The 14,363-nt window shown below is 36.7% G+C and overlaps 3 protein-coding genes and 1 pseudogene across 4 annotated transcripts in view; 1 reads left to right on the top strand and 3 right to left on the bottom strand.

The window, feature by feature from the left end:
* LOC104727901 lies at positions 2,616 to 4,202 on the top strand. Its single transcript, XM_010446961.2, has 4 exons — positions 2,616 to 2,690; positions 3,052 to 3,570; positions 3,659 to 3,887; positions 3,988 to 4,202. The coding sequence occupies exons 2-4, from the start codon at positions 3,364 to 3,366 to the stop codon at positions 4,200 to 4,202; spliced, it is 651 nt and encodes a 216-aa protein (XP_010445263.1). The 5' UTR covers positions 2,616 to 2,690; positions 3,052 to 3,363.
* Positions 7,757 to 9,991, bottom strand: LOC104727900 (annotated as a pseudogene).
* On the bottom strand, positions 10,044 to 12,044 carry LOC104723050 (glutathionyl-hydroquinone reductase YqjG-like). The gene is made up of 6 exons (XM_010441343.2): positions 11,807 to 12,044; positions 11,329 to 11,556; positions 11,053 to 11,229; positions 10,746 to 10,970; positions 10,528 to 10,656; positions 10,044 to 10,444 (listed from the first exon to the last, which is right to left on the bottom strand). The coding sequence occupies exons 1-6, from the start codon at positions 11,885 to 11,887 to the stop codon at positions 10,211 to 10,213; spliced, it is 1,074 nt and encodes a 357-aa protein (XP_010439645.1). The 5' UTR covers positions 11,888 to 12,044; the 3' UTR covers positions 10,044 to 10,210.
* Positions 12,143 to 14,363, bottom strand: part of LOC104723051 (pentatricopeptide repeat-containing protein At4g19890) — a 3,311-nt gene continuing 1,090 nt past the window's right edge. The window contains exon 2 of one of the 2 annotated variants that reach the window (XM_010441346.2): positions 12,143 to 13,636. In XM_010441346.2, the coding sequence (XP_010439648.1) occupies positions 12,446 to 13,636 (1,191 nt within the window). In that variant the 3' untranslated portion in view covers positions 12,143 to 12,445. Of the gene's footprint in view, positions 14,108 to 14,363 lie in introns of both variants that reach the window. The other variant, XM_010441347.2, reaches the window with a different exon arrangement.

The raw sequence follows: 14,363 nt of genomic DNA, 5'->3' as shown, positions 1-14,363 counted from the left end.
AATTCTACACATTATGAACAAAACTGTTGATATAAATCACTAAAGAGAACTCATATTAGTACTATCAAGTACATGTAATAGTAAAATTTAATAAAACAATGTTTACTTCACTTAGTTTTGAATTTTTCTTCATTGTAACACATTCTCATATAAAAGAACATGTAACACATAAGATAAATTTTGAACTTATGGATGTTTAGTTTATAGTCATGGAAATTTAATACTTTGAGAAAGTTATTATTGATAAGGTGAGCAAAACAAAGCATAAACTTCAACCTAAACATGTAAATGAATCTCGAATGTGAAATTTCAAAATAAAAAATATAGAGAGTGGCTAAATAGTCTTAAAAGTGTAGCTAAATCAGGTGTTAGTCGTAAAGACTTCAGATATCAGTCACAATATCGTTGCAATTTGTGACATCTTTGCTACTAAATAGGGGTATAAAATGTGGACGCAAATAAGTTCTCAATATGCGACGTTTTTGCGACTCTCTTTATCGACTATTTAGTTCGTCATAGAGTAGTCGCAAAATTGTGACCATTATGAGACGAATTTATTTTCGACGCAAATTAGTCCTTGTGTAGTCGTTAATGTAAGACCATTTTGTGACATTTATTTTTCGCCGTTAGTAAGCGACGTTTTTTTCTCCAATTTTTTGGTAATCGCTGAGTCGTCGCAAATTAGTCTCAAAAGCGTCACTGTATTTTGCTACTAAATAAGTAGTCACAAAATGTAGTCCCAAAATGCATGTTTTCTTGTAGTGGTTGTGGCTTGATTTATTTATCAAGATGGTCCCAACTTTTTTCAAGACAAAACTCAGCTTAACTCAAGTGTGACAGATTTTGATATTTTGTGATCGGGAAAAAAGACAGTCGTCAGCATGTTGTTAACACATAAACAATGAATCCGGTATCAAGATCAACAGCTAGGTACATATATCCAAAGACAAATACTAATTATTTTCCATATAACTAGTTTGACGTCGAAATGAAGAGTTAAACCTTAACTAATCAAATCTCTTGTTGTTCTCTTTTTGACTCTGCTTTCTACTCCTTTCTCCAAATGATACAGTCATATGTAACGGGAAAAAAAAACACTTCGTTATCTCCAACTTTGGCAAATCGTATAGGATTCCATTAGAGTTAAGCAAAAGTCTAAAATATTGGTGAGTGTGAAAACTGCTGTCGTATAGAGAGACGTAGAGACACTGTTCGGTGTTTCCGAGGTGGGATCGAGCTGCTTTGAGGTCGGCGGAAGAGAGAATTGAACGGAAGCTTTTGGAAAAGATTGAGAGCGTTGGGTAGTACGAACACGAGACCCTGGCTAAGCAATTCACAAGGACATAGTATCACTACAAGAAAACAGTCGATTAGCGACTACATTTGTAGTCACCAAAAATAACGACCAAATAGTGACTACTTTACGACTACGTTGTGACTACAGTAATTTAGTCGCTACTGAATCACTACCTTACCAACCACAGTTGATAGTCGTACTATAGTCGTCAAATTAGCAACTATTGTGCGATTTATTCGGCGAGTCATTAAATAGTCACCCCGTAGTCGCCAAATAGTCATAAAAGACAGTTAAAAAAACGTGTTTTTCATGTGGGGGTTGGTGTACCAACTGTTATTAAGTAGTCGCCTATTAGTGGCATAGGTTTAGTCTTTAAAAACAAATTGCACCCATTTGTCTTCTTCATTCCAACTGTTATTTCTTTTTTGTTTCAATATTTAAACCCAAATAAATTATATTTATAATCTGTAATTTAAACTAATTTTCATTAATGATTAATAAGTACTTAAATAATTTAAATTTGTAATTATAATTTTTAGAAAATAATAAATTAATTTTATTACTATAATTTCTACCTTAATCATTTAAATGTTTACAATTGGACTAATTAAGGCCCAAACTCACTATCTAATTAACTAATTAGGCCTACAAATTCCTAAACTTGGCCCATTAACCCACTACATAACCTAAAAACCTTAGTCTCACACCCTCTCGAACTCTATCGCCTCTCTCGTAACTCTCTCTCAAACCCTACTCTCTCGAAACATCTCTCCTTACCTCTCTCGTTCTCTGTCTCTTCGAATCTATCAGTCTCAATCACCACCGTAATGCCGAATCGAGGGAAGAAGAGGAAGGTTGCTCCTAACGTTACTCAGAGAGCGATGGGGGCAACACCAAATCGACGGCCTAATACTCTGCCCACTCAGTACAACTTCACGTCGGCGGTACAAGATCCTCCTCCTCTGCAGACGCCTGAAGAACAACTCGGCGGTTTGCAACGACAGTCATCAGCCCAGATCCGGAACTATCCTCCACTGCAACAACTTTTTCAGAACTCATTTACACATCCACCTCCACCCGAGCTACACCGCACTCCTTCAGAAGAAGTCCACTTCAATCCACGGACTCAGGCCAGAAGTCGGGATGTCTCTCCGCCTTCTCCAGTTCGATCCTCTCAAACTCAGGCGAGAAGTCAGGCGAGAAGTCAGGCCAGAAGTCAGGAGCATCCATCGCATCCATCGTCTCAAGGGAACAACTTCGAAGAAGAATCTTCTCCGGTGTTGCCCGAACTACAGGCGGACGTGTTGCGTGCTCTAAATTCACTGCTTGTGGTTCCAGACAGGGATAAGTTCACCACCGTCCTCTCTCCCACACCCGTACCGAACACCCAATGGTATGATTTTCCTCTTCACATGTTTTATACGAATAGTCAATGTATTGTAATGATTGTGGTGTTGTCTTATACGAATAGCAATGGTGTTTTATTATTGTGGTGTTGGCTTAAAATAATAGCAACGGTGTTGGCTTATACGAATAGCAATGGTGTTTTATGATTTTGGTGTTGGCTTATACAAATAGCAATGGTGTTTTATGATTGTGGTCTTGTCTTATAGGAATAGCAATGGTGTTTTTTTGTCTTATGCGAATAGCAATGATTGTGGTCTTCTCTTGTATTGATCTCATTTCTTTTGGTTTGTCCATTATTTGCTTCTAAGTAACCTGCTTACTTATTTTATTGGTTCATGTGTATGGAGGTTTACTCGTGACAAAGGATCGAAACTTGTTCGGAAGATTACTAAAATTCTTCAAAACAAATTCGAAGGTCCCTTCTACAGCTGGACATGTGTGCCGCGGGACAAACAAGAGAGATACTTCCTTGAGTTCGCGGTAAGGATAGCTTCTTTTTACATAGCTTTCATACATAGCCTTCATACATAGCTTTACATGTGTTCTTTTCACTCACAATAGCTCCTTTTTTTTTCTAGAAAACCCACACCTGGGATCCTTTGATAATCGGGACTGTTCAAGCTTACTTTGAGGAAATCTGTCAAAAGCGGATCAAAGACATGGTTAGCACTGTGAGGACTAGTCGAGTTCAACCAAACTGGATTGGCGACACTCTCTGGATTACGATGGAGGATTACTGGGACACTGAAGAAGCACAACAAAGGAGTAAAACCTACTCTGATGCCCGTATGTCTGACCGTAACGGCCTAGGTCCTCACGTCCACCTCTCAGGGCCAAAGTCGTATCGACAGCTTCAAGACGAAATGGTTAAGTAGCTGTTATTTTTGCCACTTTCAATTCTTACATAGCTGTTATTTGTTTTAGTTAATCTCTGTTTCTTTGCTAACATTGCAGGTTGAGGAATTGGGAAGAGAAGTCCGACTTGGTGAGGTTTTTATCAAGGCACATACAAAGCCTGATGGTACATATGTTGATCGGAAGGCAGAGAAGATTGCAGAAACTTATGAGAAGACTGTTCAAGAGAGGTTGTCTCAGCTCGAGGCAGAGTCTTTTGCTGTGTCAGATGGAGAATCACGGCCACGGGAACCTCACAACAGAAGAATATACAGAAATTTTCCTACAGGTTTCTTTTAAAAAAAAACAATACACATTTATAGTCTTGTAGTTTAATTTGTCATCCTCTAATCTTAACTTTTCTCTTATTTTCAAGTCCAATGAGAAAGATACAATAGGAACACCTTATGGAGTTGGAAGCCTCAAGGACTGCCTTGTCAATGGAAAGCATAAGCAAGCATGTGGCTCTTCTACCTTTGTGGCTCTCCAAGAACAGTTGAAGGAAGCTCAACGCATGATAGAAGAACAGGCTGCTCAACTACAGAGGCGTGATGCAGAAACAGCTGTGCGTGAAGCTGAGCAATCCAAGGTTATTGCTGCCTAGAAGGACAAGATTGACCATCTCTCCATCGTCGAGGAGTTTCTGAGGGAATGTGATCCGCGGTTTCAGAATTTCGTTGCTAGCAAACAGACAACCACAAAACCTCTTCCCCAAGATGATGCAACTCCAACTCCATCAACCGCTGCTTAATAGGTTTCTTCTATGTCTTAACTCTTTTTGGATGAACTCAATCTCACTCTTTTCGGATGAACTCTATCTCACTCTACTCGGATGAACTCTATCTCTCGCTCTTTTGTATGAACTCATTGCCACTTTCAGATTGTGTTTATGACCTTTTTTGATTTGTAACTTGAACATGTTGTGTATTTCAATATTTCGATATTATGTCTTTCCAAATTCGAATCTTTCAATTAAAATTGGTATACAAGAATGAAAAGAAGAGGATAATGGGAATGAAAAGAAGAGGATAATGGGAAATTAGTATATGAAACTTTCAAATTCTGAAATCAACATCAGTGGCTAAATAGTCGTAACATACAGTTTCTGAAATCAACATCAGTGGCCAAATAGTCGTAATGTAGTTTCTAAATAGTCACTACGGTAAGTGACTATATAGCGACTATAAACACTCAGTTACTAATTAATCACACTATAGTCGTAAAACAGACACTATTTAACGACTACAAGACGACTATTTCATGACCATATAACGACTACATTTTTTGGTCGTACAGTAGTCGCTAAAGGCGACTATAAATATGACTACATTAATTAGCGATTCTCGATCTCCGACTGCTTGAGTTAGTCGCTATTTGGTCGTAAACACAGTTTTTACGACTACAAAGCGACTAACAGTGTAGTCGCTAACCGCATATTTTCTTGTAGTGTATGGGACTGGGAGGAAAAAAAAGACGGAGGTGGTAAAGAAGAAGGAGACGGATTCTTAGTCTTCTTCGTCCTCTTCCTCTTCCTCTTCTTCTCCGGTAGTTCTACTTGGATGTTCATAGCTACACGGATGATTTTGTGGAACTGTATTAGATTAGAGAAACTATATTTATAGGTTTTGGTTTATTCAATAGCAAGACAACCCCTAATTATAAATAATTTAAAAAAAAAACGCTGATGTATTTAGGAGATTCCAAGATGGCTATACAATCCAATTTTGCTTTTTACTATTTTGTTTTCTACTTTTGTTTTTGATCACAGAAACCCCTATTACGGTTATGGCGCTCAACTCCGCAGTGAGAAGCTCTAATATTATAATGTTTTTGCTAATTTCTTACATGAGCTTCCAAGTTTCAATGTCACTGAAATAAAGATAACAAGTTTCAATTTTTAGAAGTAGCTTTTTCTTTCCTCAAAACATATTTAACTCGGCAGTCATATCATCTTGTGCTCCTTTTGCCTCTGCTTCCTTCTCCCTTCTCCAACTGGTATATTCATGTTATACGCACAAACATATCTTATATAATATGAGAAGGTTTTTTTCAATTTTTGCTAAGGAGATGACACTTAACTTACTATATTTCTGACACCTGTACTTTTTTTGGACCTAATTAACAATAGTTTGGACCTAATTAACTACAAGCCAATAAAACCAAAAAAAAAAAAAATCATCAACATTTTCTTCCTCTCTTCTTTAATCATAAACAAATGCAGCCCCAATAATCTAGACCTACCTTTTATTAGTTGTCGTTGGTTTCATCTCGGAATTATACCAACATTAAATTAAATTTATAAGTTTGAATTCTTAGGTCTAATTTCTATGTTTGAATCTAACAATTTCTACTTTAAAATACTCAGTATTTTTTTATCAGCCCCAACAATTTCAACTTTAAAAGTATGAAACCATTTTCTATTTTTATTTGGTATCAGTTTATATTTTTCAGTTGGGTTGATCAGTATTTTTTTTAGGTTCTATGGTGTATGATTTCATTATGAAATATATTATATGCTAAAACTAAAAATGGAAGGAATATATTTTTGTAACAATGTTGAAAAAATTTCAAAAAGCAAACTATACAACAATTATCTTATATATATTATAAAATCTTCTATATTTTTAAATTAGTCTATCATAAATTAATTTGGTTTCAGTTTTTACTTTAAAAGTATGAAACCATTTTCTATTTTTATTTGGGTTGATCAGTATTTTGTTTTAGGTTCTATGGTGTATGAACATAATTACATAGGTTTGATTTTAAAGAATACCATCATTTTATGCATTGTCTTATATATACCCACTATTTTCCTCAGTTTTCATTTTTGTTTACAGAACTTCTCATTTTTAACTTATTATTTTGAAACACTTGCGAATTTATGATTATTAATATTTGATTTCAATCTCTTCTCTCTCTCTAAAAGGCTGAAACATTGTATAAAGTTTAGTTTTCTAAAAACAACCTAAAACTATACAAGCACATCCTCTTTCATACTATTGTGAAAACTAAAACATTTACTTTCTATTCTATCCTCGATTCAATCTCCAACAAACAACAAAACACAGGTAACAATAGTATCATTGTTCGGATCATCCGTTTTTGGGAAGTTCCTAACTTTAAAATTGAATATTTTTTCCACAAATGTAAATTATCTTTACATTGTTCATCTTTTTATGATTTATGCAATCGTTTTAAAATAATTATAAAAGAAAATATATAATTTCATGTGTATTTGATTTTAAAATATTTTTAATACATAATTATGTTGGGAGTCAGATTCTTAGAGTAAGAGTTGAAATAAACCTTACTATATTATATCATCTAATAATAAGGTAAAGTTTTCTTTTGGAAAGCTACAAAAGATTGTCATATGATGTTCCCTTCTTTCACAAGTGTCATTTTGTTTCTTTTAATTTTTAGTGTAACAAATAATTTGATGATCAAATAGTTTAAGGATAATGTCAAGTAATAATTTGCTGTTTTATTTCCACACTTTAATATAAGTAATTCACATGATCTTGATATTACATTATTTTATTTCATTTTCAATCCATTTAAAATAAACTAAAATATATTTTAATATATAATTTCTAAATAACTAAATGATAATTGAATATATATATATATATATATATATATGTTTTTAAATAAAGATGAAACTATATATGTTTCTATTTAAAGAGAGAAGTGAATATATATTTAAATTCATGATTTGATTAGCTAAGATGCCTGTCTATAGATTTATATTTATAATATATAACTCTTGAATATATATTTAAAAAAATAGACAATTTAGTTATTAATTTACAGTAATGTATTTCTATAAACCTGACACATTTTTGTTAACTTTCCTATTTTGAAATGACCCGACCCGTTTATTTTTTAAATTAATAAATAATAAATATAAATATAATATCAACTACAACTAGTGGTCCCATATCCACTAGCCACCTATCCACAACCACAATCAACAACGGAAATAACAATACTAATAAATATCCAATAATAAAATAACCAATAATAATCCATAACAACAATCCAATAATCAAACATTAGGAAACATGAAACCGACAACCTAACAATGTTTCTAAAGACCCAACTCTAGCAACCTAGCAACGCCAGACAACATACAATCGACTTCCCTAGAACATCCTCCTCTTCATCACCTTGATTCCACGATCACACTTTGCCTTTACCTGCACCACAAACACATATTGAGATGCATGAGTATTTGATAAACACTCAGTGAGGCAATCCTCCCATCTATTGGGCTATACACACAAGCAACAGTGATACCAATGTTCCAAACAATCAACAAACAAGACATACAAAACAGGAAATCAAACATCATCTCGCTGGAAGGGAGGTGTCGACCGACACCAGCCAAGTGTCGACCGACACCAGCCAAGTGTCGACCGACACTGGCCTTGGTGTCGACCGACACTACCCCACAGTGTCAAAATATTTATAAAAAATATAGTAATAAAAAGGTAAAACCGACAATATAATAGTTTTTTTAAGTTTGTGTGAGGAAACATTAAACGACAAGTAAAAAACCAGAGAAAGTATAAATTACATTTACTTAATTGATATAAAGATTAGTTTATTTCTTATCCAATTAAATAATAATTTTTCCATATGCTCTTAACTACAATTTCTCTTATAAATAGAAAGATACACATTTTACTAACCCTTATATCTCAAATCTTACATAATATTTTTATTTAATTAATATTGTTTTAACTAACAATCTCCAAAATTACAAAAGATATCTAAAACAATATAAAATAAATCCGTGCTACGCACGGAGTGACTACTAGTATTATATATATAGAAAATACACTTTCTTAGCTCGAACTTTGGCAAAAGACGCATGAACTACACTATGTCTCCCTATATTATGTATGCAGATTTTTTTTTTTAATTGGAACTTGCAAACTGATGTTATATTCCAAAAAAATATCAAAACGACTGAACATACCTTGGATACAAGTCAAACCGAGACAACAAGACAACGCAAGAATTGATATGATGTGGGGACACTACGCACAACATCAACCCACTCAACATTTCCCCAAACCTCACCTCCATCACGCGCTTCCAAGCCAATTTCCACACACCAAATCTTCTTCCTATGATTGGTGTTGAAGTTCGTACATTCTTCCCAAAGAAGCAAGAGTTTCCCACCAGTGCTAACTACTTTAGTTATACGACCATTTTTGCCACCATTCCTCTTGTACTTGTCATTTAGTGACTCTAACCCTTTCACTTCTCAGACTTAATGTCATACCACCAGCACCCGTTGCCTTCTAGACCATAGGAGTAGGATACATTCTCTATCACACATTCTGACATCGGAAACGTTGCAACCAAGCCTTTACCGCATTCCCATTTACCTTGCTTTGTGTCATAAGCATACATATCTTCTCTACTGCCAAAGTAAAGCTTTCCGTCGATCTCTGTGTTTCTAAAAATGTACAACTTGCGTACCTCAGTACCCGGATCGGGGAGGCATGCCCAAGTCAAAGTCTTTGTATCAAATACTTCCGCCCATGATTCATTATCTAACCCGTGGCTACCTCCCATTACATAGATTTTTCCATCGTAGACACATGTACTGGAAAACATCCGGGGTAAGATCATGCTAGGGGCAACACGCCAAGTTTGACTGCGACAATCGAGGACCCGCACAGCTCTGGACGGTGACCACTGTCCTCCATTTTCGACCCGTCCGCCGATGAAATAAATCTCTGAACCAACAGAATCGAAAGACAGAGAAGAAAGATATGGAGACGGAATCGATACAAACGAGTGTTCGACTGTTTTCTTCTTCTTTTTCCTCATATTCTTAGTCATGGAGTCGGGTAGGGTTCGATTAGGGTTAATCCAAAGTCTAAACCATTCGATAAAGTGACAACCATGCTCTGATGCAGAGACATAGAGACACTGCTCGGTGATTCCGAGTTGAGATCGAGCTGCGTAGAGCTCGGTCGAAGAGAGAATTGAACGGAAGCTTTTGGAAACGAGCGAGAGTGTCGGGTAGTACGACTTCGAGATCCTTGCTAAGCAATTCACCACGATTTCATCTGGGAGTGAAGATAAAGACGGAGATAACGACGACGATGGAGGTGAAGAAGAAGAAGGAGACGAGTTCTTAGTCTTCTTCTTCCTCTTCCTCTTCCTCTTCTCCGGTTGTTCGACTTGAATGTTCTTAGTAATGATTTTGTGAAAGCTGCGATTAAACTAGTGAAACTATATATGAATAGGGTTTGGTTTATTTAATAGCAAAACAGCCCCTTAAGTATAATTAGTTTTTAAAAGACCCCAGAATTTTCAGGAGAGAACTCCAAGTTGGCTACAGTCCAATTTTGGATTTTTAAAAGATCCCATGAAGATTTTGTTGAGACTTCAAAAAAACATTATTTTCACCCAAACTGTAACATATAAAACAGAAAGCTTTTTTTTTTTATCTCAAAACATAGAACTTTACATCACTTGCAAGGTTAAAGACACGACTTATTATTATTTGGTAAAGATGGTTTTGAACTTTCCGAAAGCAGAACTCAACTCACATGTCAAAGATTATTTAAATCTTTGATGAGATGTTTTTCATTTGGAGAATCTGTGTCGATCATGTGGCGAAGTGTAATCGATGTTTGGTCCATGAGGGATGATCCCGAAAGGGTTAATTGACGGGTGGCTTCCATAGTAATGCTGCTTAATGTGATTCATGTTCACCGTGCTACTCATTCCGGGGATCTGGAAAATGTCTTTCGTGTAGTTGAACAGATTCGGATACTCCCTTAAGAGTTTCTTGTTGCATTTGAAGTGGACAGCATAAACCTGCATTCAACATTTACAGGCTCGTTTGAATATTTGTGTGTTTCTTTTTCTTGGTTTGAAAGCAGAAAACTCGGATCAATTACCTCGTCAAATCTTATAAGGGTGACAAACAATCTGATATCTGTTTCAGTCAAAGTGTTACCACAGATGTACCGGTGTTTTCCAAGAATCTCCTCGCATCTATCTAATGCTTCATACACTTGCTCAACAGCCTACATATAAGAACCATAAACTTTTACATTCTCATGTGATCAATTAGCATGTACGGTGATAGGTATTCATGGCTTCCACACTTACGTACCTCCTCATAAGGTTCTTGTTTCTTTGCAAACCCGCATCTATAGACACCGTTATTTATCCCATTGTAGATCCATTCATTGGTTTCATCGATTTTTGCTTGGAGATGAGAAGGGTAAAGGTCGAGATCAGGATTTCCCGCAATTTGATTGAACTCGGTGTTGAACATCCGGATTATTTCTGCACTCTCGTTGTTTACAACAGTTTTGAGCTTCTTATCCCACAGAACCTGACATAAAAACCTCAACTCACTCCATCTAGTTCCAACTAAAAGTGACTTAAAAGACATTGAGAAGCCAAAAAAGACTTACAGGAACAGTATACTTCCCGGTGTAGTTCGGGCTAGCAATCTCATAGAGTTCTCTTACACTCTTTGCACCATTAAGATGGTCAGGATCAGCTCCTTGAACCTCGGTACCTGAACCCGGAAAGACCCATCCCATATGCTCATCGGTTTCTTTGGTTCTTCCCCAAATGGGTTTTACAGACTGATGGAAATCAAATAAACAACAATCCGATCAATACGCTCAGGAAAAGGTATGATTCTACATGACAATAAGAAGTGTTAAAGAGTTGGGTCTACGCACCGAGAAGCTTATTGCATCGTCAAGTCCTTTGATCTTCAAGTATGAAATGCATCTAGAAGCCCATGGACAAGCATAAGATATGTAAAGATGGTATCTACCAGATTCAGCTGGAAACTGAGAATTTGAGTCTCTTGAAACGAAGTTTCGAACTGTTGATGCAGTTCTTTGAAAAGCTCCTGAATCTGATGTCTCATCAACCGCAGATCGAGCCATTGAAAGTGTACACTTCTGACAAATCAAAAGCAGAGGCCACATATCAGTTTGAGGAAAAGAGGTTCATGAACAAAAACAGAGCATCATACGCTTCATAGCATATGGACCCAAACAGATCAAAAGTTCGAAACTTTTTCGAAATTCTCAGAGTTTGATGCATCATCGAAACAATTCGCAGATCAAAAATAAACCCAGAAAAACCTGTATCCAATACGAAAATATGCACAGAGAGAAATTGGAATTAGGAATTCGAAAAAAAGTGTACCTGAAGACGAGATCCACGAGTACTGAACCTTGTAGCGAGAGAGAGCAAGCTGTTGTTGCTGATGATCGTGGAATAAGACATCAACCAGGAGATATGTAAGTAAAAGACTCACCTGATCAGTTTATTTATACACATAGTCCCAAAGGTTACAGAGTCAACTATAGCGACGGATTATGTCACTGCTTCTGTCACGCCCAACTAAACCGACTCACCTGTGATCATTTGGATGCTTTAGAGTGGAAAATTCAATTCTTAAAAAGTACACACCGTTGCATAATTGCTGTAATAAAAAAGATAAGGCTCACATCTTGCTACTCATTAGTGTCTAGGTCCCTGTTTAAAACTTTTAGAAAACCCACTTCTTTCTCAAATGATTGGTACTTTTACATTAATAAAAACTTAATCATCAACTAACACAATCAAACATTTCGTGAAGGTTTAATTTTCGACAATTTTATACTCGAATCACCCTCAAAAAGTATGTGTTGTTCAATATCTTGGCAGATAGTTTCACACTCATGTCTTGGTGATAATAATCAAAATCCCACCCTCCATTCAGAATGCAACAACAGCAGTCCATGTACTTCCCTCAACACGGTTTCTTGATCCACAATTTGGATTAGCTATTGAAACACTTCTCTAGCCTACTCCTCTGGAGATTCTCTCGGTCAAATCAGCAACAAGGTTGTTTTTACCAGACTCAGAACAAGCTGTAGTGAAAGCAGCTAAGGTGACACGATCAGCGGTACCATCTTTCTCCAACAATTTCTGGAAGAACAGAGCTGCCACGCCGACTTTCTTCTCGCTACACAACTTTCTCACAAGTGTCCTAACAGTTCTAATCCACAGTTTCTTATCTAAAGGTTCAAGCAGGATCATTGCGTTGGCTGAATCATTCCTCTTACAATACTCATATGCTAATGTGACCCGAGTTACCTCAGGAGGAGACAAGCCTCTGTCAATCATCGCTTCGTAAAGCTTACAAGCTTCATCTACCATGGACTTCTTGCAGAGACCGCTTATTAGTGAACCATAAGTGAAGCTATCAGGAACGCAACCATGTCTCTTCATGTTGTGAAAATATCTCAAAGCCAGATCGATGTCACCTTCCTTACAATACCCGCTAACCATAGACGTATATGTCTCCTTAGTTGGAACCAAGCCAAGACTCACCACTAACTGAAAAAGCCTCTCGCTTTCCTTCATTTGCTTTTGCCTACAAAATGCAGCTATCAATATGTTGTTCAGGCGCATATCAGCTTCAAAACCAGTCTTATTCATCCGACAAAAGAAAGCAAGAGCTTGCTTATTGTCACTTTGCTTACACTGTTCTTGAATAAGAATAGTGTAAGTAACCCCATCAGCTTCTAATCCACGAGAAAATGCTTTATTCAGCAACTCATATGCCTCAGTCGCCCTTGATTTCTTACAGAGACTATCTACAACCGCATTATACGTATAAATATTTGGCCTAAAACCTTCATCACCCATCAAATTCATCAACTCGTATGCTCTATCAAAATTTCCACCTTTACAGTGACCATTGATGAGCGTAGTATATGTGTTAACGTTAGGAAACAAACCCTGCTCTTTCATTCTGCTAAACAACATCTCTGCACGGTTCAACTTATCTTCTTTGCAATACCCACCAATCATCGAAGTATAAGTATGTACATTGGGTTTGTAATGATCACTACGAACAAGCTTCAGGAACAACCTAAACGCCTTCTCAGTCCACCCCCTTTTACATAGCCCATCAATTAAAGCCGTGTGTGTATACACATTTGGCTTCCAACCATATCTAACCATCTCCTCTAACACCTCAAAAGCCTGCTTGATACTTCCCTTCTTGCATAATCCATCAATCAAAGACGTAAAGTTTATCAAGTTTGGCTTAAACCCTAAATCAATCATCTTACGAAAATACCAAATCGCTCTATTAACTAAACCATTCTCACACAGAGCAGTGAGGATCAAAGTACAAGTAGCGTTATCAGGAATAAAACCTCTTTGGATCATCCCACTTAACCACCTATCAGCTTCCTGAATCTTACCATCTCTAAAACAACCAATAACCATAATCTTAAAAGAACTAGAATCCGGACACACTCCTCTCACAGACATTTCGTCGAACACGTTCTCTGCATACTCCATCAAACCCGACTCAATCGCAATCTCAAGAACACAATTCAGAGTTATAGCACTAGGTGTTAACCCCTGATTCTGCATATCCATAACCATACCAACAGCCTCGTTCAATCTCCCAATCTCCGAGAAATTTCTAAGCATACATCGCATTACCTCATGAGCTTTCTGCAAATTCCCATTAGCAAGCAAAGAATCAGCGGTTACGAGATACAATCTCATGAAATGTCGAAACTTTTCGAAACCCACTGCCCAGTAGAAGAAACAAAGCGCCACCATTGAACCAGCTTCGCTCGCGAGTGAAGCCACCACAGTGATGGCTTGCTCGTGGGTAAGAGAATTAGCATCGAATTCGAGATTGACGCGGTGTGGGGATGATGATATGACATGGTTTTGACGAAGATAGGAGTTA

This window comes from Camelina sativa, chromosome 11 (assembly GCF_000633955.1).
Source record: "Camelina sativa cultivar DH55 chromosome 11, Cs, whole genome shotgun sequence".
NCBI lineage: Eukaryota > Viridiplantae > Streptophyta > Magnoliopsida > Brassicales > Brassicaceae > Camelina > Camelina sativa.
The sequence above is the reverse complement of the archived record's forward strand: the minus strand, read 5'-3'. Positions and strand labels throughout refer to the sequence as shown.